This window comes from Leuciscus leuciscus (genome assembly GCF_965113295.1).
Source record: "Leuciscus leuciscus genome assembly, chromosome: 6".
NCBI classification, from domain to species: domain Eukaryota; kingdom Metazoa; phylum Chordata; class Actinopteri; order Cypriniformes; family Leuciscidae; genus Leuciscus; species Leuciscus leuciscus.
Window position 1 is genome coordinate 41998562 of NC_138730.1, and position 24839 is coordinate 42023400.

Sequence of the window (24839 nt, forward strand, 5' to 3'; positions counted from 1 at the left end):
TAACAAGCAAAAGGCCTCAGCAATTCACTAGGATGCAAAGTTTAAAAAATCCCTCACCATAGGCCCGGGTAGACCAGGCAGACCAGGTTTACCACTGGGACAATCGCAACCTTCTACAGCAAGAGAGCGATCAGAAGGACACTGGAGATACAAAACATTGCACATAAAACACAAAAGAAATAAACCAATCCACAATAAATAAAAAAATAACATTTGAATTTTACATATTGAACATTTTAAAAAGCAAGTATAGGCTGGTGACTTACCCTGTCATCATCCTGTAACAAACACAGAAAGAAAAATTTAAGTGTGAAGGAAATCAACGTTGGCAGATAAACACTAGACGGACACGTTCCTGGGTCCAACATCCTTTTTGGTCCTGAAACAACATTACTATCAACCAATTAGATTAGAAGATTAATTTAGGATTTGAGTTAAAGGCTTAAACAATATTATTATGAAACAATCCTTTATTGAAAACACCAGCATTGCTTCACCAACATGTATTGTGTTTTGGATGCTGATGTGATGTGTCCTACTGAGCTTTTTTTACATGCAAATTAACCAGCTAGAGCAGTGGTTTTCAAACTTTTTCAAGAGCGACCCTTTTTTTTTTTTTTTTTTTTTGACGCGACCCATAGGCCTATTCTTAAGCCTTTTCTTAGCAACCGCTTTTGATGATGCACGTGCAGTGGCTTATCCGTGACGCGATCGCAACGCAAAGTTGATTCTGCACTCTTTTGATCTAGCTAAAGCTACAGAGATGCTAATTAACCGGTTAACCATTAACCATTGTAAGAATTTTAACCAATTAATATAGCCTACTATCGTTTGATGTATGCTTAAAAAATTCACAAAAAATATTCCTCAACAAATCCTTTAAATTGAATGATATTCAGAACAGAACAAGAATGAAAAAAAATATCTATAAACAAGCCAAAACGAAATAATTTCGTTGGGCTCACCTAACTCTCTCATTCGAATAATTTTTTTTTTCCATATTCGCGATTTATTTGGATGCTAAACTATTATTTATTATAGGCTTCTAAGAAAAAATGAAAATGATTATCCCCCCAAATTTTAAATATTTATTAGGCTTCAAAAAATATAAAAACTTTTAATTTAAGTGAACTTAAAACAAACCTTACACAAACCCATTATAAATGTCAAATTTACCTGTGCCTTTCCTGTCTAACAGATATGAAATATACAGAATTTGGATAAGGTTATCAAAACATTCCGCACTGCATAAATTATAAACTAAATATAGAGAAATCCGTATTAAAGCTACACACATTCTTTAGTCAAGAGCTGTTAATAATTTTCTCCGAGAATTAGCTGCTGCCACTTTAGGACCAGCCACAGCTGACGATCTCACGCATCCCATTCTCTCACTACTCTTTACTTTCATTTAAGATTTTATTTAACTCATTTAAGACTGTTCTTGTGAGGATACTCGACAAAACGGACATTTTGGCATACATGTGTGTTGTTCGTTCTAGCGCGAAAGAGAACTTGATACTGGCGCGCGTCTATCTGTGGGTCGTGTGTATGTGTGTGTGTCAGGAGGACATTTACTGACAGCGCGTTCTCTTTTTTCTTGTCGCGCATGAATGGTTTAAAAGCATTTGCATGAATAAGAGCGGGATCATATAACGATAGCTTAGTCACCTGTTGTTGTTTCTGACGTTTCATCGCCTGTGCCGCAACCGCGATACCACGGAGGAGCAGGACCGAGCCTATGTCGATGCGCGCGCGTCTGCGTCCGGGAACATCGCGTGCCGTCTCGGTTTTCTTTCCCTCAACTTGTTTGTGAGGCGCCGCGCCTCACAGAAATGGACCAAACTCGGTTGTTTAAATAGCCATATTTCGCGTGTTTCTTTTATATAGGCCTATAGACTATGATTTTATGAAAACAAATTTTGTTTTTTAATTTAATTATATTTTCCTTAAATAATCCTGGCGACCCATTTTTTAAGTCTCGCGACCCACCCGAGGGTCGCGACCCAGGGTTTGAAAACCACTGAGCTAGAGTGCCTTGGTTAAAGGGGTGGTTGAATATGATTTCACTTTTCTAACTTTAGTTAGTGTGTAATGTTGCTGTTTGAGCATAAACAACATCTGCAAAGTTACAGCGCTCAAAGTTCAAAGCAAAGGGAGATATTTTCTTTTAAAGAAATTACTTTTTAAGGACTATAACAGGCTGGTAGGGACTACACGAGCTTCCTCCCGGGTTAGTGACATCATTAACCCTATAATTTACATAAACCCCGCCCCTGGAACACGATTTATAGATTATCAAGAAAGAATATGCTAATCAATGACTAGAAGATACTACGCATAAGCTACTTAAAATCATCTACTAACCATTCAGAAATGTTGTCTACATGTTGTCACTTCTTCTCGAGTCTCTCCATCTTTCTGACTTCGCTTTGAACATAATAGGCTAAACGTTTTTGAAAATTACAGTACATGTCTGTGTGAGGTAAAAGGACACGAGCTCTTGAAGCTCCGCCCCCTGTGACGGGAGCAGCAGTTCGTTTGCATTTAAAGCAACAGGCACACAAACTGTGCGTTTTTGCTCACCCTCAAAAAGTGACAACTTTAACATGCAATGTAAAAATATCTGTGGGGTATTTTGAGCTAAAACTTCACATACACACTCTGGGGACATCAGAGACTTATTTTACATCTTGTGATAAGGACATTTTACCACCCCTTTAAGCAACTTCTCCAGAAACACTATGCTGGTTGACACCAACTAAGTTTTGATGGTGAAGCAAGACCAACACCAAACATGCACTAAGCAGCATAAACCAGTTGGATTTTTTAGTGGGGTCATTACATTTATTATAATGGGTCATTATTAGGGGCATTATTTTTATTATCTAGATTAATTTAATGGATGAATGGGCTTAAGGGGTAGAAATAAGGTTACGGCTATGATTGTTGAATAGGAATGTTGTTCCAGAACTAACAAAGGATGTTGATCCATGCTGTACATGCCCAGTAGTGTGGCAGATAACATTACGGTCTTACCACAGAGTAAATTTCACATGCTGTCTCTCGCTCACTTTGCTGGGGGTCACAGTAGAGCCGTAACTTCTGCAGCACAATCTGATAAAGCAGAACCAGACACAACAGAAATGTAATGATCTGATCTGAATATTGTGATAGCAAACTACCGGTCTTCTGATCATTATAACTTGGCACGTTAAAACTTGTGATCAGTCAGGTGTCAAAAAGAGCATTAAAATGTTGGAAACACTCACGGGGACTGTTGTCTCGATACTGGTTTTCTTGGCCACCTGAGTCTTTCCGTTAATGTAGATAGGAACAACTGGATCTAGGAGCTGCTCTTCCACATACGCACCATCTACGAAACAAGTGATGCGCTTGGGCTTCACCAAGAACTTCAGCTGGTGCCAATCCGTGTCAAAGAGCCTCTATGGAGACATAAATCATATTGTTAAAAGACATACACATTCAGTCCAACCATTTTGCAAAGCACACCTGACAGGTAACAAATTATTTAAGACATAAATACACAATTAAATTGTTAAGTTATCAAATAATGCTTCTGGGTCCAAGCCTTTACTCCGTTTCAATCTCAATTTATGAACATTATTCATTTATAGAACACCTTAAAGGGTTAGTTCCCCTAAAAAATGAATATTATATTCATTTGGATGGATATATTGTGAACTGGGATGCATGCAGCCAGTGTTTGTCTTAATGAGATTTAAAAGTGACACAAAAATTTCACAGACCTTGATCCCTCTGTCATTAAAAATGACTGTCTGCTCTTTCTTCAGAGTGCTTGTGCTGGAGAAAGTGACAGATTTGTCTGGTCCGTTCACAGTCACAGCGATCTGCTTAACTCCGTCCTGAGATAACACCCTCAAGAGGTCAAACTTCATCCAGTGAGCTGGGTTTTTCAAGCGTAGAGTTGCCACAAACACAAAAGCTGGTGGAAGGCCTTCTGGAAAGATCTCTCTGTGAGGAACATTAGGTGTAGTAGGTCAGAGTAGCCTGAATATCTAACCACAGGAACATCTCATTTACATCACATTGACATAAGTCAAGCACTTCAACATGTGCAAGAATATATCTATGAGCTATAAATTGCAAAGCAAAAATCACCTGGTGTCATGAGTGATGTCCATGCGAGGGCTGAGCTGTGACGCTCTCTCTGATATCAAAGAGCCCTGAACCTTCTGAGCCTCCTGCTCGATCTTCATCAGGCTCATTAAATCAAAGCCTTTCTGATCGTTCACAGTCCCAGGGATTCGCGTCGGACACACCGATTCTGTGAATGAGAGAATGCAGCCACTCAATTCACAGACACTTTACAGCCTCTAGTTGCACTTCAACTGTTGTGGAATGCTTTGGATCAGAACGTGTTCGATAACCCGACAACCATAACAGAATAAGAATGATCTAATTAAATGAGACCTCTTTAATATCTCAGTTATTTGTCCTAAACAGCAAGGAGATTAAATGGAGAGTAAATTGGGACTTTTCAGAAGAGATCTCAACACTGTAAAAAAAAAAAAAAAAAAGTCTCAAAAGTCTGAGATCTTAATATAAACTCAAGATTTCGCATCAAATTCTTCCCAAACCAAATCTGAGCAGCTATCCACATTAATTTGATTACTATTTCTCCTAAGGAATTTCAGGAAAAACATCTGAGACAAGGTTGATTAACAAATTAACAAGCAGTGACCATATAAAAAGTCACTAGTCCAAAGATCTCCAATGGTCTGTATTGCATCCTGTCATGGCAGATGATGACCAAGTCTCTCTTCAGGAGTAAACAAATGTATTAGGCCGCAAGTTTATGTCCCTGTAATGATTATAAAAATATGCTCCAAAGTCAAGCAGGACTCACCCTCGCATAGTTTCTGCTCCATCAGGTCCCATATGCTTGCAATAGACTTGTAGTCCTCCACGTGTAGCACGTAAGTAGAGGCTGGCTTGTTGGCCACGGACACCAACTCAGAGTTAGTGATCTCATTCCCCACACCGACTGCAAACAGAACAATATTCTGTGCCCTGGCCTCTATTGCAGCATCCTCAACGTCATCCTGTGAACGTCCATCGGTGAGAACCACGGCGATGCGGTTTCTGGGAGACTTGGAGGTGCGGTTGGGCATCCCGAAGACGTGGTCCGTGGCAAACTTGATGGCGCGGCCAGTCCGCGTGTTGCCTCCCAGGTACGAGATGGAGGTGATGGCCTTGACGAGCTCCTGGCCGTTCTGATGCTTTCCCAGAGGAATCTCCAGGCGAGGGGTGTCACTGTACTGGACCACCGCCACCTGAGTGTGCCTGGTGCTCACGTCAAAGCCACTGGTGATGTTGATGAGCCAGCGCTTGGCTGTTTCAAAGTTGGGGAGCCCCAAGCTTGAGGAGCCATCGATGATGAACGCAAGGTCATTGGGTGTTGTGCTACAACCTGCAAACCCAGGAAAACATTTGGCCATAGAGTCCACATGCACACAGAGTCGTGTTACATTTCTTGAGGAAATGTAAAGTGGAGACAAGTACATTTGTCCATTCCTGATATCTCAATGTCAAGAGTTGCTAAGTTTACCTGAATTCACCCTACAGTGTCAACACAAGAATGACTGAATAAATGTCACTAAAGTAATTTACTTTAAGTGTATTCATCAACATGCATTTGGCAGACGCTTTTATACAAAGCGACTTACATTGCATTCAAGGTATACCTGTACATTTTATCAGTTCATGCATTCCCTTAAATTGAACCCATGACCTTGACGTTGCTACTGCCTTGATTTCCTGTGTGAGCTACAAATTCCTCAAGAGTGTCACTTTAAGGCACATTTATATTGTTAAAATGGTCAATGATTTAAACCATTTGACTAATATATCATAAAGTATAAGACTAAGAATAGGATAACATACCAGCTTGAGTGTCATCTTGCTGGAATCCACTGATGTACGGCAACAAAACACAAACGACCAGTGAACAAAACCTCCATGTCCTCATGGTATGGCAACTAGAAGCCACGTAGCCTGTGAAAAAGATGGAAATGTTATGTAAATATATAATCATCATTATATGAAATGAGCCTTCTCAGAATTATTACTTTGTTTTACAATTAAATTGTAAATGCTTAATGTAAAGACTCAAAAAAATGTCTTCAGACTTCAAAACATTTTCAAAAAGCACTGCAGAAGTACATGATTCAATTATGTTGTTTTAACAAATGCATCCAAAAACGATGGTGTTGCCATGATTTCCCATGGGATATTTTATAAAGTAATACCATGGTCCTTGGAAAAGTTAAATTGAGAGAACATCAAAAATGTCAATAAACAAGTAGAAACTTAAATCTCTCACCAACAGTGTGAGTCCTGGATATCCAGAGGATTAAAAAGTCAGTCGGCACCAACACGTTACAAGGCAACAGCTAAAAATGCTCTCATCACTGACGTGAAGTACAGTCCAGTGCGCAGATGGCAAGATACAGCCAAAGACTATTTTATATCTGCACCCACAGTGACGTACAGCCTTCCCTGGGCAGAATGAAGGAGCGACAGGCATCAGAGAGAGGGAGGAGTACGGGTTTAACCCTCCACAAAACCATCTTCAAAGAAAGTCAAGCCAAATGGCTCCAAGCCTCCATTCCCAAGGCCCGTGCCACAAATAGCGCAGTCCAAAGTGTCTTTATTTTCTCTGCCGTCATGCATTGAGTTATTTAGTAGAGTCCATTGACATTGCATTAACATCATGTCTGTGCAATGTCTTTTGTGTTACAGCAAAGAATATGTCTTTATTCTTCCAGTAGCACATAGTTTGTTTCCATCTGTTTAGGTCAGATACTTAAACACAGATGTTGGCGCCTTCCTTTGAATCCCAATACTGTGAAAAAGGGACCACCGTCGTTCTCTATTGGGCTGTTTATGAATGAAAATATGTTTAGAAAGAAAGTAGCACATCCAACCACATTAGTACCTGGGGAAGGAACATGTACCTGTGAGCTGCTTTGCTTAAACGTTCCTGTGTATATATTTATACACCACAGAATTGTACACATATCCACTGTTCAAACACATTTATATATTAACAGAGCTATTTTGGATCAAAGGTGGGCCTCTCCAGCTACCAGAGGAATCACATTAGACAAAAATAGAGAAGACATAAACAACTCAACTGAACTGAAGCATGTGAGTTAATGGTGTGTGGTGTTTTTAATATGATGTAATGACGCTGAACTACAATGCGTTTGTTGTGTCGAGGATCTAGCGTGGAAAAGCACTGGAAATGAATGATATATATCATCTCAAGAATGAAGAATGAGAAATGTTTCTGCTTGTCCTAATAAATTCAATGAAATGATGGTATTGGGGAGAGTGGTTATGACATTTGCATAATGTTAACTCTACATGTTCTTGGAGTTGAAACTTTGTGAAGCAGAGAGTTGAACTATGCATATCATGTCACAGCTATACAATGTCGCCCTCTAGTGGATACAATGGTCTTTACACTGAGTACATACTTGCATAACTAATTCCTGGGCTCGGGGACCCCTAGTGGTTCAAAGTGATTCATGTGTGCTTTTAAATTTCCCTTATTTAAAAAAAAGAAAAACTTGAACTCAAATAAAATAAAACAGTTCTTAAAAATATGCCTAAAATCATTACTTGAGATTGAAGACTTCTTCATATCATGACGTCATCAATTTAGAGCTAAATGTCTGGATTATGGATTTATGAGAAAAATAAGCTTGTGGTTTATGTAATTAATTATTGTGATATTTAATTGTATTTTGTTAAATTAGTGTTGCATAAATATATTTAATTATTTAAATACATTTGTTATAGTTTGTATGTCGAATCACTCCATAAAAATGTATATTTCGATCTGCCAAATGAGAGCAAAAGGGTGAGTTTAGGACCCTGCGACTCATATGATATGACCAGTGGGTGGAGTCACGGATGATTGACAGGATATTCTGGAGGCACGGCAGGCGAGTAATCTCTGGCAAACTGACCACAGCCACACCGTCACACACTACCGACGGCGAATTTTAACGAAATTCCGCCCTAACTCGGGAATTTCATCGCGTTTTGATGCCGAAATATTGTCCAGAAAGCACCATCCATGGACTTCTATCTCTGATGATCGTGTTTGAGAGCTGATAATGATGAAGATGAAGCTGCGAGCGGCGGGAGGCGAAAATCACCGATGCGACTTGAATTCCGTTAACGGAACCGAACGGGAGAGCGGCACCGGAGCGGCTCCGCTCGATAAGGAGACGGTGTTCGAGTGGTTCGGCTTACAGCTGAACCCTGCCGGACGCGTGGAGCTGCTTTGCGGGCTGTTGCATATGTGTCAGCCGCTGGAGCTGCGCTTCTTCGGCGCCTGTCTGGAGGATCTGGCCCGGAGAGATTTCAGCGTCCTGCGGGATTTCGAGATCCGGGCCAACTGCCCCGCTGATCTAGAAGGGCTGGTGGACGTAAGCGACCCCGTGGTGCTGTCCAAACTGCTTGTTTACTTGTCTTTGCTCGGATCCAAGAGCAGGGAATGCGCTGGGATTCTCTTCAGGACGTTGAGTCGAATGGACGCGGGGATGTGCGGGGCTCTACCGGAGCCGGAGACGGTGGACCAACTGCGGCTGCTCTTCATGATGGGCTCGTTACACCCGGCGTTCAGTTTCCATCAGCGGGTAGAGCTGCGTGCGCAGTTGGACAGACTCCAAAAATGGGTGTGTGATATTTACCTCATAATCACTAATAATAATAGTGGCAAAAATACTATGGTAATTTAATGTTTTGATCACGTTCCCCAAAATATACGATGGAAGTTGAAAGTACCGCCCCTACAGAAAATTAATGTGACAGTAACTGTTACCAGGGTACATTAGATGGTAAGATATATTTGATCACATTATTTGCCAGGATTTTTAAAGATACCACGATTTTTAAGATACCACGGTTTTTATATATATACACACACACACACACACACACACATACATACATTATATATATATATATATATATAGTGTATAATATATCGTATATAATATAATATATATAAATACAGTAGGGCCTACCAACATTACTATTTTTGTTTTTGAAAGAAGTCTCTTATGCTCATCAAGCCTGTATTTATTTGATAAAAAATACAGAAAAAAAGTAATATTGTGAAATATTTTTACAATTTAAAATAATGGTTTTCTATTTTAATATACTTTAAAATGTAATTTATTTCTGTGATGCAAAGCTGAATTTATCCTATTCTTCAGAGTCACATGATCCTTTAGAAATCATTCTAATGCTGATTTGCTCCTCCATTATTATCAATGTTATAAAACAGTTGTGCTGCTTAATATTTTTTTGGAACCTGTGATACTTTTTTTCAGGATTAATTGAGGAATAACAGCATTTATTCAAAATACTAATGTTTTCTAACAATATAAATCTTTATTATCACTTTTTAGTTACACACTTTACACATCTTGCTGAATAAAAGTATTCATTTCTTTTTTAAAAAAAGAAAGAAATTGCTTACCCTAAACTTTTTAACGGTATTGTATATTGTTACAAAATATTTCTATTTTGAATAAATGCTGCTCTTTTTTTATTTTTACTTTTGATTCATCAAAGAATCCCCCCAAAAAAAAAAAAAAAGGTTATAAAAAAATATTAAGCAGAAAAACTGTTAACAACAGTTAAGCAATAAATCAGCATTAGAATGATTTCTGATGGACACTGAAGACTGGAGTAATGGCTTTGCATCACAGAAATAAATGATATTTTAAAGTAATAAAATATGTAATAAAGTTACTAATACAAATTACCAAAACACTTGGAGAAGCATATGCTAACCATTCTGTACCAATATGAATCATGTAAAGATTTAAAGTCACTAACAAAAAGTACCATAGTATATCATAGTATATGTTATGCCGATACTAGTAAAATACCATGGTGTTATCATGTGATGCCGTCAGTGCTCCATGGTACCGCCACTTAAACTGGTTTATGAAACTGAATAACCTCTAGCATAAAAAAAAGGAGTGTGTGCTGGATTCCTGTTGGAATTTCTATCATACTTTCGAATCAATCCTAAAGGATCAAATAAGATCCTACTGGATAAACTGACACTCCTACAAGATTTCTCGATTTATTATTTAATTTTTAGAGTCTTATTGGATATTGTGCAGTGCTTATTAAAGTTCTAAAGGTTTTGTGCTGGAATAAAGTCTCACTGTTTGGGCAGTTAAAGGAATCACGTGGTTCCTGGGAGATTTTATTTACATTCCAGTGGATGTTCTGCAGGTGCCTGTGCCTGTTCCTGTTCTGGGGCCTCATTTATAAACGTTGCGTACGCACAAAAGAAGGCGTACGACGCTCTCTACGCAATAATTGGTATTTATAAAAAGCAAACTTGACGGGGAAATGTGCGGTCCTTCACGCAAACTCTGACCCAGGCGTACACACAAAAACGGGTGAGATGAGAAATGGCAGAGGGAAGAAACACGTGAAGTGTGTGAAACTGTAGACCGTTGTGTAAAAGAAATGGCAATACTGCCTCTCATAAATAACATGAAGACTTCACAAAGCAAGTCTTACAATTAACAGCCTACACGAACACCCGTGTGATCGATCTGCAGTGTAAAACAAACAAAATCAAACGAAGATTACAATAGAAAAGCAAATTAACACATTTGCAAAAAGATGAAATATGTTTTGCAATAATATTGGCATGTTATGTCATCCGGCGCATTTGGCGTGTCAGTGTCCCCCTCCGCCTCAGTCACCACTCCACTTAAAGGGTTAGTTCACCCAAAAATGAAAATGATGTCATTAATGACTCGCCCTCATGTCGTTCCAAGCCCGTAAGACCTCCGTTCATCTTCGGAAAACACAGTATTTTAGATTTAGTCCGAGAGCTTTCTGTCCCTCCATTGAAAATGTATGTACGGTATACTGTCCATGTCCAGAAAGCTAATAAAGACATCATCAAAGTTGTCCAAGTGACTACAGTGACTCAATCTTAAATTTATAAAGTGACGAGAATACTTTTTGTGCGCAAAAAACAAACAAAATAACGACTTTCATTTCATTCATTCATTTCCTTCTCTCTGGGCCTCGAGTGAGTTCACGTAGTAAAACTGCATAGCGCTTCTGTGTTGTACACACGCATCACACACATGACCAGCGTCGGCCAATAGTGAGCTTACGTGTGACGTACAACACAGATGCGCTGCGCTAAAACACTACGTGAACTCACTCGAGGCCCAGAGAGAAGGACATGAATAGTGGAATAAAGTCGTTATTTTTGTTGTTTTTTTGCGCACAAAAAGTATTCTCGTCGCTTGATAAACTTAAGATTGAGTCACTGTAGTCACTTGGACTACTTTGATGTCTTTATTACCTTTCTGGACATGGACAGTATACCGTACATACATTTTCAACGGAGGGACAGAAAGCTCTCGGACTAAATCTAAAATACTGTGTTCCGAAGATGAACGGAGGTCTTACGGGCTTGGAACGACATGAGGGTGAATCATTAATGACATCATTTTCATTTTTGGGTGAACTAACCCTTTAATAGGGATTCCCCAATAATTGCGCCAGTCTCTCATCAAGAGGGGTCAGCTCTGGTGTCCCCTTTCCCCCACCCGTGGCAGACACACTCTGGCGTTGTCCGACCATTTCTTTGTTATTTCGGCCACGGTCCGAGGTTGTGAGGATGCAGCATTAACGGCGTCTGCAACCTTTTGCCACTTAATTGCCTTTTTGGCATTAGTAATGCCCACACTGTGCCCTGCCCTCCAAACAATATTTTACTCCTCTTTTCCACCTCGCCAACGATAACTTCTACTTCACATTGAGTGAAGTTACGTTTCTTGGTTTTCCTCTCTGTGTTTGCCATGATTTCGCAATTGATGAATATTAACTTGTGGGCGTTTCACGGACTATTTATGGGCGTGACATGAAGCCGCAAAAGCTGCGCTACATTTAGGATTGATTGTGATTTATTAAGGGAAAACTGCGTAGGATGTGCGTGCGCACGGTTTTATAAATCCGAATATTTCTGTGCGTACGCAGACTACGCACGTCCTGTGTTTCATCCGTACGCCACTTCTGACGCAAATCCCACGCAAAGTTTTATAAATGAGGACCCTGGTCTTGTTGGGAGTTCTAAAGAAGCAGTTTTGTTTAGTTCTGTTGGAATCTTGGAAGAAAATTCCATCTCGGATTGCTTTTAGATACTCCAATAGGATTCCTTTTGTTTGTTTGTTTGTTTTTGACTAGGGAGAGCCAGAGGTGTATCAGACATCTGCAGGATACATGTGCTCATGTCAGATGATTGACAGCTGTCAATATGTTCAGTCATGTAAAGTGTCTCTCTTAAACAAGACACTGACAGGAAAAATCCTGGCAAATACTGTGATCAAATATATTATTAATCAACATTAAATAACAAAAATATTCCATTTACACAGAAACAGTGAGATCTTACAAACAAGTGGTATGGCATTGCAATATTTTTTTATTTTTTATTTTTTTTGCCTGGTTATCTAATGTGAGTTATATGTGTCAGCAAATTATAGCACATTCCTTATTCCTCCTTGATAGGAATATGGAATGTGCTATCCCAAATCTACAAAGCCTTTAATCCAACACAAGTACATGATGGGACGTTTGCTTTGCTAAATTCGTCTGTCTTATAGGCTTGTGGTTCAATGCTATCCTCCCTGATCTCCTTTGATCTCCTTGTGAATGACTTTATTGTGGGCTTTGCATTTTGTAAATGAGGCCATGTGTGGGGTTTTTCGTCGCACTCATTAGACTGAATCGGGTCTCCAAGATGACATTGTCTGTTTATGAATGTATGTTGTTTGTTGCTGATGTCAAGTTGAGAATGATGTTAATGGTTTAAATGATGGCGATGAGTCGTGGACATGTACGATGTAGCATTATGCTTAATTGCTATAAAACAAGAGGAAACGATGGATCACTTGGTTCAATCAAAGTAATTGACATATTTTGAATGACTGAATGTGAATGGCTTTTATTTGGTTTGATTGTGTAAGTGTCGCGCCTCATATGCAATGCTTTGATTTACGGCCCTCATTTGGAAATGTCAGATCGTGTTTTGTTGTAAAAAAAACACCAATGAAATGTCTTGAAACTAGGAAATTATTAAATTAGTGATACAGCAACATGTGGGCTTTTTGCTGTATATTGATTAAGTTTATAACTGCACCTGATTGGTTAAAGGGATACTCCACTTTTTTTGGAAATAGGCTCATTTTACAACTCCCCCAGAGTTAAACAGTCGAGTTTTACCATTTTCAAATCCATTCAGCCGAACTTAGCATAGATCACTGAATCGGACAGGACCTTTAGCATCTCTCTAAAAATAATGACCAAAGAGTTTAGATATTTTTCCTATTTAAAACTTGACTCTTCTGTAGTTACATCGTGTACTAAGACCGACGGAAAATGAAAAGTTGCGATTTTCTAGGCTGATATGGCTAGGAACTATACTCTCAGTCCTGCGTAATAATCAAGAAACTTTGCTGCCGTACCATGAGTCCAGCAGGCGTAATGATATGACGCAGCGCCTGAAAATAGTCCCCAGCTCGGTAACTTCCAACGTGACCGGGACTAAGTTTGTCTAACCTATTAGACCTATTTTCAGGTGCTGTGTCATATCATTACGCCTGCTGGACTCATGGTACGGCAGCAAAGTTTCTTGATTATTACGAAGTAATGAGAGTATAGTTCCTAGCCATATCAGCCTAGAAAATCACAACTTTTCATTTTCCGGCGGTCTTAGTACACAATGTAACGACAGAAGAGTCAAGTTTTAAATAGGAAAAATATTGAAACTCTTTGGTCATTTTTTTTGAGAGAGATGCTAATGGTCCTGTCCGATTCAGTGATCTATGCTAAGCTATGCTAAAAGTGGTACCGCCAGACCTGGAGATCGGCTGAATGGATTCGAAAACGGTAAAACTCAACTGTTTAACTCTGGGGGAGTTGTAAAATGAGCCTATTTCCCAAAAAAGTGGAGTATCCCTTTAACTGAAGTGGTGTAGTGTCCAATAACAAAATCTACCAACAGCCGTCAAAGTATAATGTACACATTTTCTGTATGCATCTTCAAAGTATTTGAGTTTAAGTAAATATTTAAGTGTTCACTTCATTAGCTATTTTTTATTCAACATTTATTTTTTATTATATATTTATTATAATGGCCATCCTGCTGTCTACTAAAATAATAATAAAAATAAAAAATCAGTTATCAACTATTTATAATTAGTATTGTAAGATGGCTATATATATATATATATTATATATATTTTTTTTGTTTTTTTGTTTTTTTTTGTTGCTTAACATTACATTTTTGCTTTTAAAGTGTGGAAAGGACAATAAACCTACAGTGTATATAAATGTATATATTATAAACATGCGTCTATTTTCCTTTTTAGAAAGTGTGATGTTGGAAATGAATGTGTTTACTCACCTTTTTAATTAATGTGTCTTTCGCTGTGACAGAGCCAGTTTTCCAGGCCGGGGTTCCTCTGTCGACACCGGGAGAATGACGTAGACTGGACTCTTTGCAGCAACGCCAGTCCACACCTCAGCGGCACGACGCCGAGGGAAGGTATCTCACCGTCGCATGTTGAAAACAGTTTCAGCGTTAAGAATAAAGCCACATTTGCAGCCCTGTAACGATGATGTTCTCTGATGTTGCAGTGGTGCACATTGAGAAGATCATTCTGAAGGAGGTTACTATGGGAGGTGAAGGCAGGCTGTACAGTTTCGAGGTAAGTTCAAAAACCCCTCAGAGACAGCCGAGTTTCAACACTGACGTTTCATTTAAAAGAAGCTTCCAGGATTTTCACACTTGTGGAAAATGATTTAGAATGACATGCACCCGTAGTTGTGTGTCACAACGGTAAGTAAGAGTCTCCTAAGAAAGCAAGAAAAGAAATGTTGGTTTGTCTGCACAGAATATACAGATTTCCACCGAATTCAAATGACTGTATTAATGAATTAAATTCTAATTTAAAGTGCCCCTATTATGGTATTTTAAAAGTTCCTAATTTTGTTTTGGAGGTCTCCTACAAAAGTTTTACATGCATCCAAGGTCAAAAAAGACTTTTGCATAAGCACAGCGTCTGAAACGGTTCAATAAAGGATTCAGTCTCTATAAACCCCTCCTTTCCGAGAGCCTACTCTGCTCTGATTGGTCAGATCGCCCAGTCTGTTGTAATTGGTCTAGTGTTTACAGTGCGTACCGGAAATGAAACGTCTATTACCATATCTGTATTTCAGCTCTGGAGGCTTCCTCAGTGATCGTCTCACACAGTGATATTAACTGTAATGATGGCGTTGGTTTTTCCGTATAAATTCCAGCGGATGACAAAAATAAAGCGAAAAAAATAACTATTATAATAAATATTAGGGCTGGGTATTGACACACATTTCACAATTCGATTCGATTTCGATTCATAAGCTTGCAATTAGATTCCGATTCAATATTGATTATTTTGGATATCAGGTATAATACATGGCATATTTTCTCAAGGAAAACAAATCGCTTAACTAATGCTGTAATATGGGAGTCAGTTGTAGCCTACTATAATGTTGAAGGTATAAATTAACTGATTTGTAGCTATACAAACACTTAAATTACACTTTTTTTTATTTGCATAATAAGAAAGTTATATGAAATATAAACATTTAAATGGTGGCTGTCATAAAAACTTGCCAGATTTATTCAAACATTAAATACTGAAGAACATTACAAATTATAATGAATATAATATATATATATGGTGCATATATTTAGCAAAATGCTCCTCTCTAGAGTTAATTTTTAGCTGACTAACGAGTTTATGGTCACATGGTTTTTCTGAGGTAAATGTGAGTTACATGACATGTTACACAAGCTGTTTAACTGACGTCTTTCCACGGTTGAAACACTGATTGAGCGATTCCATGTGACATGATACGGATTTCGATAAGTTGTACACACTTTCAGATGCTCATTCATGTTTATTTCGCGCTGTAACTGGTATTATTAAGGCGGAAGAGAAGATCATGTGCTTCTCTAGAGCTGAGCTGAGCCAGAGTGATCTCACGCCACAGCACCAAAACTGTTTATGTTTTTGAATTTCGTAAGAAAATGGACGTAATTTGAAATGTAAGACTTTATTTCATATCATTAGTAACAAAGCACAAAGATAATTGTGATTTATTGGATGGGATGCGCGCTACAATGTTCCATTCATTCATCAAATGAAAACAGGATGACTAATCGATTCTTGAATTTTAAGAATCGATATTGGTTCGTAAAAATGAGAATCGATTAATATCGAGAAATCGATATTTTTTTACCCAGCCCTAATAAATATTGTTATCGTGAATTAAAATTTCTCATATTGTCAAATAAGATTGTAGTCATATCGCCAAATTTATTCCCGCATAATTATTGCTAAATATAATAGAGTTTTTATCATTTTTAAAATACATTTTCTTTAGGCCACACAATAACAATAATTGATCTAATCTCAATATCTGCCAGAACTTTAATATTGCTGCATCCTTAATATTTGATGCATTTGATATTATACAGCTATATGGAGTGGGCTTAGATTGCTATGGAAAAGATAAGGTTCAACATGAAATCAAAATGGACCCCATTCACTTTCTTAATTCATGTTCTTGGTGTTATTGTACATGTTTTTTCAATACCAAACCGCCTGGCCACATTCTGGTATGCTAACACCCACGTTTCACGATTTAGTCAATTCCCGATGGACAAAGTCCTACACTACATTTTTTTTTTTTACCCCTCATTGAATATCATGTTCCACTCGGAAATACGCTGTACAGTAAAGTTCGAATTTTATTTGTGCTAATGTGGTTGGTTAAAAAGAACATTGATGTTGCGTAGGTGCAGTGTGAATCAATTCACAGTTAATCACAGTTAATGTCTTTGTCGAAGCTGTTGTTTTAGATTTGCACACACGCTTTGCATTATTCATGGTGTTAAAAAGGCCTTAAAATGAACGTGCTCTCCGCCTCTATGGCTCCAGACATGTCCTGAAAGCTGAGCTGAGCTCTCGGCTGTGTACATGAGATTCTTGTCTCTCTGGGACAAGTGAGGAAACATGCAAAGCCTGAGCTGTAAACATCCGGTTGTTGATACAGAGTTGACAGCCTCACCAAAGAGGCTTTGGCTCGGCTCACAGTGAGAGTATGGACCGGTGCCAAAACGGCCAGGGAGAGAGAGAGAGAGAAAGAGAGAGGCCTGACTGAGAGAAGTGCTTTTCTTTTCCTCTGCTTAATGTATCGTGTAATTTTCGGGGGTCAAAACTGCCCTGGAATCCTACAAAACAGTTTTATCACAAAAGCTACGATAAATATCTTGTAAAAATCATTGTAGTGTACCAAGGAAAATATGAAACTAAGGAAAGCAAGATGAAAATCTTGCATGTTTTGTTTGGGCTGTTCTGCAATTGTCTGACATCTTTGATAAGTGAGAGAGTCATTTTTTGCATTTTTAGTTTGAATAAATGGTCTATTTGGTCACACAATTCAATTCACATTACTTTGATATTGTCGCATTTTCGGGTGAAACAGTATTTAATGAGAAAAATATTAAGCTCTTGAATTTGTCCATGGGCCGTGAAAAGGTGGTTGAAGGTGAAAAGTTGAAAAACGATAGAGTCCGCTAACTAGGCTTTGGTCATCCTGATGGATTGGTTTTAAGACATCATCAGTCTTTAAGTTGACCGCTAGAACCGCTCCTACAGCCGTACTCATCAAGACTGGCATCTTTAGCTGTTGCGCCATAACTCGTTCTGGGTTTTTTTTTGAGCGTTGTGTTTTTAGGATGCATGAACTAGTTCCACTTTTAAAATGGCTTTGACAATTTCACTATTAATCAGGTCTTGTAAAAGGTCATGCTGAGCTGTCTGCCTAAAACTTACAGACAGGGTGCGAGTGAAAATTGGCTTTGACAAGTAAATAAAACGTTATTTGACTTGGTTCGGCATTATGCAACTATTCTATTTCAGGGGCTAAATGTTCAGTGACACAAAATTCTTCATTTATTACAAATAAACAGAACTTCCATAACAGCCTGTCTGCTGGGCTGTTGTTCAGTTTTCGTAACCTAAAGGCTGTTTGGAGGCTGAAGTGGGAAGGAGACGTATTGAGGACATGACAAGACTTTTGCTCTACTTTCCCCAGGATATATTAAGATAGAAAACAGTGCTGACAGAGATTTTTAAGTGTTTAAAACATCTGTAGCTATGTTTTCATACGCCTATTTTTATGCGCATTTGGGGATATTGTATCCAAAACTGCTGCATGGAAACGCATAAAGATGCGCTTAAAGACTCGTTTTTATCCGGTGAGAAAACATGCGTATCAACTTCGATGGAAACACGTTTACCGAATAAATTCCTCGATGCGTATTACAAAAAAAAAAAAAAAAGTCATGTGACTTTCAATGTAATGGCATAACCGGATAGCCTGGGAAAACCCAGACAACTTCCGGCAAATTTAGATTTGCTCTGCAAGTAGTCTGGCAAAGAGCTCATTCAAGCCCATTTCTAATCCGTCGAAATCGCGGCACCAATCAGAAACGTTGGGGCGGGCTTTACATGATGACGATCGCTCTGATTGGTTTTAGGTCTATCCAATTGCGCCCAGAGGCATTTGAGCGACGTCCGTTCAACTTTTAAATGTATTATTATATTCAAATTGCAAACACATGAGGACAGTTTCCATGAAAGACCCACTGGCAGATGAACGTGCTACTACACTTCTCTCCGAAACGGTAGGAAATTAAATTAGATTTAATAGAGAATTTTAACTGTGACAAGATGATTGACAGGGCAGTTTACGTGACAGGACGCACGCGACAGATCCGTCCGATAAAGATGACGAAGTAGTATGTCCCAAAGCTTGCCTACTTTTTTGCTACACATTCAAAAGTAAATACATTTTCTTCACAAAAAGAGTATATACTTTTATGGCGTAGTGTAACTTAGCATATGGCTTTACACGATGACGATCGCTCTGATTGGTTTTAGGTCTATCCAATTGCGCCCAGAGGCATTTGAGCGACGTCCGTTGGTGACGCCCCTTTGGAAATGAGTTATTAATGAAGCTTTGCCAGACCATAACTCAGTTACTACTGAGAATGGTCTGGTTTTAACCAGGCTAATAACCGGACTAACCAACGGAACGATCTTTTTTTGCACAGCACAGTCAAAGTGGTTCGGTAGAATTCCCTCCCAGAACTCTCTTACATGACTGTGTTCCCAAACAACAGCATCTGCCTCCGAAAGCATGATAGATTACACGTTTATTGCATTTCATCTGCGTGCTCTAAGACACAAGTAATTTATCATATATGAAAATTAATATACAGTGTCTTTTCCTACTTTTCTTAGTGATATTAAGCACCAATTTATCAGGAAGTGATGATTTTTGTCCTCTTCGACTCACTGGTCGACTCACTGGTTTGGAATGGAAACATGGCTTCTGTCACTTTTGTTTCGATATCATCATAAATTGCACAAATTACTGTTACTTCATATTATTAAACATGAAATGTTTTTATTTTCAGTGTGAACATAAAATCTTTAGATGCTGTGATTTGTGCACAATCACGCCTGGTTTGTACGTGGCGTTATTCCAGTCCAGAATGAGTTCACCTCAACCATTCTAATCAAAACAAGAATTGAAGGAAAAGGAAATCTGTCTTCTCCCCCCCAAATTCGAGCCACTACCTTTACTCTGTTTGTCTTCAAGTCTTGAATTCCAACTTAATGTGAGTTGCATCCCAATCAGAAATCCCCATGCGTCACTGTAAGACAGATTCTCCACCCTTTCCCAGGCTTACCACTGAACCCTGACCACCTGTGTCTCGCCAAACCCTACGATTAAGACATCAGTATTCACTGGAGAAGCAGACCAAACCGCGTGCCAGCCCTTGTTAAGGCTAAAATATTTACTCCGTGCGATGGGCTACCCGGGTGTTGAAAGAGCCGGTTTGGAGTTACAGATAAACACTGTTGTCTGAGAGAGAGGAATTGCCGCGATTACAGACATCATCTAATCAAGTCTTTTTGAGTGGATATCTGGAATGGAATGGAACTTTCACAATGGCTGTAATTTATTTAAACATGTATTGTGTATTTCTACTGAAAACTACTGTGAGAAAAGTTCTTCTCTTCTGTAAATCCACAAACATGGAATGGCTTTAAGTGTGTGTGTGTGTATAACAATATTTAAACATGCATAACTAACATATTTTTAAATCGGTCAAGACTAAAGTATTATTTTCAAACATCTCAATGGTAAAAAAATTTGGGGACAGTAAAAGTTTTTTTATTATTATTTTTTTTTTTAAGAAATCAACACTTATTTAGTAAGGATGCATTAAATTGATGAAAAGTGATTTTTGTAACATACATACATACACATATATATATATATATATATGCACACACACACACACACACACACACATACACATATACATACATGTGAAAAAAAAAATATATATATATATGCACACACACACACACACACACACACACACACACACACACATATACATACATGTGAAAAAACTATATATATATATATACATACACACACACACACACACACACACACACATATATACACATACATACATGTGAAAAACGATATATGTGTTACAAAAATCACTTTTCATCAATTTAATGCATCCTTACTAATAAGTGTTGATTTCTTGAAAAAAAGAAAAATAATCTTACTGTCCCCAATTTTTTTTTTTTACCATAGAGATGTTTGAAAATAATACTTTAGTCTTTACCGATTTAAAATATATGTTAGTTATGCATGTTTAAATATTATTTTCAGTTTAGCTCAGAGACTTCGATTTCTTTTCTACAAAACGTTTGCATGAGCTAAAGCCTTGCGGAATTCATTTAAACCAATCGAATGCTATCGGCTGAAATGCTGAGGCCTAAAAAAAGTGCAGTGACCCAGTTTGGCAAGAATGGATTCTGGGCATACGCCCCATGCTGATGTCATTGTCTTTATTTAGACTGGTTTAAATATTTCAGGTATGCCCATATTTCAATGGGGAGATTCCATTAGAATATTTTATTTACCTAACACACCATAAGATTTGAAAATAAGGTAATAGTCTAAGAGCTCAAATGTTGTAATGTCATTTCTGGAACCCAAAGTATTGGAATATTTGACCGAGGACAATGCGAAGAAATCCAAGTTAAAGGAGAAGTTCACTTTTAAAAAAACTTTTGCTGATAATTTACTCACCCCCATGTCATCCAAGATGTCCATGTCTTTCTTTCTTCAGTCGAAAAGAAATTAAGGTTTTTGATGAAAACATTCCAGGATTTTTTCACATATTATGGATTCCATTGGGACCCAAACGGTTCAAGGTCCAAATGACAGTTTCATTGCCGCTTCAAAGGGCTTTAAACGATACCAGACGATGAATAAGGGTCTTATCTAGCGAAACGATCGGTCATTTCAAAAATAAAATAAAAAGTTGACGTTTTATAAGCACAAATGTTCGGCTTGCTCTGTTCTGTGATGCGCGTTCGTGACGTCACGTAATACGCAATTACGTTGAAAAGGTCACGCTTGAAAAATTGAAGAAAATGTTCTTTTTGGCTTTTTAATATTAAAACACTCAGGATGCGCACACGAAATGGGCATTTTAAACGATAAACTGACACAAATACATTTGAAAATGTTTATATGGTCCTCCTTCCGCACATTTGTAAACACATCAAACTTGACCTTTTCAACGTAATTGCGTATTACGTGACGTCACGAACGCGCATCACAGAACAGAGCAAGGCGAACATTTGTGCTTATAAAACGTCAACTTTTTATTTTATTTTTGAAATGACCGATCGTTTCGCTAGATAAGACCCTTATTCATCGTCTGGTATCGTTTAAAGCCCTTTGAAGCGGCAATGAAACTGTCATTTGGACCTTGAACCGTTTGGGTCCCAATGGAATCCATAATATGTGGAAAAATCCTGGAATGTTTTCATCAAAAACCTTAATTTCTTTTCGACTGAAGAAAGAAAGACATGGACATCTTGGATGACATGGGGGTGAGTAAATTATCAGCAAAAGTTTTTTCAAAAGTGAACTTCTCCTTTAAGGCATCCGTGGCAAGTGGACAAGCACAGTTATTAAAGTCTGGGTGAAATATGATGAGCTTTGGGGAATCCAAGTAAAAGATTCATTCTGTTCAGCCCGATGACAGCAATACTTGTCTCTTCTCACCGAGCTTCTGTTCTTTTGCAGGTGAAATGGTCAGACTCTTCATCTACTGCTGTCACCAAAACTCACCGTGAGTTGGAGGATTTCCTTTTAAAGGTGAGCAGAGAGACAGGTCTTTGGTGCTGTATTTTGTGTTCGTTTAGTCTCGTGGATCTGGCGCACATGCCAGTGTGCCAACCAGTCGGGCAAGATGCCACCTGGCCAGACCAGCAAGGGACATCCATCTGTTTCGGTTTCTATTTCCCTCTCTCCGGCTCTGTTCGAAACATTCTGCATTGTGTGTACTTCAGTGTTATTTTAGTATTATTTACATACAGTATTTATTAATATTTGGAATTGGCTTTTGTTTTTATATTTTCATTCTTAATTTTAGTTTAGGTTTTAGTAATTTTGTTACATGCTTTTTTTTGTGCTTTTGTTATTAGTTTCAGATAGCTTGATTTTTTTTTATTTTATTTTATTTTATTTTAGTACCTCAACTTAAACTTTTTTTTTTATTAATTGCCAAGGAAACTTTCGTTTAAGTTTTTCATCTAATATTTTTTTTTTTTGATTTTTTTTTTTTTTTTTGCGAACAATAACACTGATGTACTGCATACTGTGTGTGTGTGTGTGTATACTTGTTTAATCTACATCGTGGGGACCAGCCAGCGAGAGAAATGGATTAATAAACATACTAAATAATACTTGTATGAAAATGTAAAAATGCAGATAGTTTAGGGTTGGGGTTAGGAGATAGAATATTGTGTGTGTGTGTGTGTGTGTGTGTGTGTGTGTGTGTGTGTGTGTGTGTGTGTGTGTGTGTGTGTGTGTGTGTGTGTGTGTGTGTGTGTGTGTGTGTGTGTGTGTGTGTGTGTGTGTGTGTGTGTGTGTGTGTGTGAGAGTGTGAGAGAGAAATTACATTCCAATCAAATGATTGAATCAAGACTCAAGCTATTACACTGGAAATGGAGGGTCAGGTCGGACACATTGTGTTGTAGGATACAGTATTCCACAGTGTGGTTTGGTTGTGCACGGCAGATTTAGTCTAATATAGATGGTTGGGTCATCTGGTTATTCTATACAGATAATTCTAATACTGTGCACGGTATTCATTTTGCATACTGCAAATAAAGTATGTGCAGTGCGGTAGTATGTCATTCCAATCAGCCTTTTCAGTCTGTCTTTCAGTTTTTTGCCTTCTTGGCATTTTATCACCTGTTTAGCTGTAGACAATGTAAACTGTGCAAAGTGAGTTAAAATAATCCCTAAAACAATCCCTGTATCTCTCTAGCTTCCTAAGGAGCAGAGCCCAGATGGCTTTGAGAAGGGCATCGTCAGATTACTCAGTCGTGGAGATCAATGTGAATCAAGAGAACTGGAGAGAAACCTCAGGTGAATCTCGTTTCGTTCAATTCATGTTGAGCGAATGATGGGGACTTTTTCTATTACTTTTAATCGAAACATGTTACTTTTGCGTTACTCCTTAAAAAAATCGATACTTTTGCATTCCTTTTTAAATCGCTTAGGCTCTCTATCTTTTCCAGAACGGAGCGCTTGTACATGTTATTGTTCAATTTGAAGCACTATTCGGTATATGTCACTTCCCAGATTGCAACATATTGTCGGCACAGATCCAGCCCACATCTGGTATGGGTCGATTCCACGTGTACCAGATGTAGGCCGGATCTGGGCCGACACTTTGTTGCTGTCTGGGTATAATCACATTTAGCCATGTTTATCTATTTTATATTTAATGAATTAATTAATTTTTAAAACACAAGAGCATTAGTTGTATTAGTTTCAAAGTGTGAGCATGAGAGGATTATAACGAATCCAACCTAAACCTATCCAGACCCCCTCCCTGACTAGAAATGTTTAAATTATATAGAAGTATGCAGATGCAGATGGTTTTAAATTCTTCAGCGATTGAAGATTTGGATGAAGTTCGTCACCAAATTGTCAAAGGGAATCAGTGTTCAGTGTTTTTTTTTTTTTTTTTGTCACATGAAACAAAGTGTCCTTTTCAAGTCCCAGAACACATGGCAGTATTTGGGTCAGTAACACTGATGTCAGGACCAGAGGGGATTCTACTTCCTGTAGCACAGTTTAGATGCGGTCACAGATTGTGCTCGCCTGTACCAGCAAGAAAATGTTTAAATTTTAAAAACCTTTACCTCTCTCTTGTTCATTTTGCAGGGAGAAGTTCCTGTCTTTATCACAGGATGTCCTTCAGAGATGTGATGTTTCCAGGTTCTTCCTGTCTGATGCTTCTGTACTGCCATGTAGCCACTGTGAGGAACCTTCTGACCGACCAATCAGAAAATGTTATCAGTTGATGACTATTGTTAAAATGACCAAATGTGAGCATCTGTCCTGATCTCTCTTTGTAATACCAGCCCATCTGCTCCTCTCTGCAGGTACCAGTGCACCCGTGACCAGAATCCATCAGCCTGAACGTGGTTTCTCCGAGGACTGCTCCGAGACTTCCAGCCTAGAGGAGGGTGAGAGATCCAGACCTGTCA

The 24839-nt window shown here is 38.4% G+C and overlaps 2 protein-coding genes and 1 long non-coding RNA gene across 3 annotated transcripts in view; 2 read left to right on the plus strand and 1 right to left on the minus strand.

Annotated features, from left to right (window-relative positions):
* Positions 1-6614, minus strand: part of LOC309501348 (uncharacterized protein) — a gene marked incomplete at its 5' end in the record, with an annotated part of 33369 nt that extends 26755 nt beyond the window's left edge. The window contains 9 exons of the mRNA XM_082173397.1: positions 58-141; positions 3040-3117; positions 3273-3446; positions 3771-3996; positions 4144-4309; positions 4892-5455; positions 5929-6039; positions 6368-6437; positions 6522-6614. Of these exons, the coding sequence (XP_082029523.1) occupies positions 58-141; positions 3040-3117; positions 3273-3446; positions 3771-3996; positions 4144-4309; positions 4892-5455; positions 5929-6039; positions 6368-6437; positions 6522-6614 (1566 nt within the window). The remainder of the gene's footprint in view (positions 1-57; positions 142-3039; positions 3118-3272; positions 3447-3770; positions 3997-4143; positions 4310-4891; positions 5456-5928; positions 6040-6367; positions 6438-6521) is intronic.
* Positions 6378-24839, plus strand: part of zcchc2 (zinc finger, CCHC domain containing 2) — a 29719-nt gene continuing 11257 nt past the window's right edge. The window contains exons 1-7 of the mRNA XM_082172999.1: positions 6378-8735; positions 14551-14659; positions 14752-14822; positions 22360-22431; positions 23609-23709; positions 24514-24608; positions 24735-24818. Of these exons, the coding sequence (XP_082029125.1) occupies positions 8172-8735; positions 14551-14659; positions 14752-14822; positions 22360-22431; positions 23609-23709; positions 24514-24608; positions 24735-24818 (1096 nt within the window). The 5' untranslated portion in view covers positions 6378-8171. The remainder of the gene's footprint in view (positions 8736-14550; positions 14660-14751; positions 14823-22359; positions 22432-23608; positions 23710-24513; positions 24609-24734; positions 24819-24839) is intronic.
* Positions 13380-14081, plus strand: LOC309501251. The gene is made up of 2 exons (XR_014206817.1): positions 13380-13690; positions 13852-14081. It is a non-coding gene; the product is annotated as an uncharacterized lncRNA (long non-coding RNA).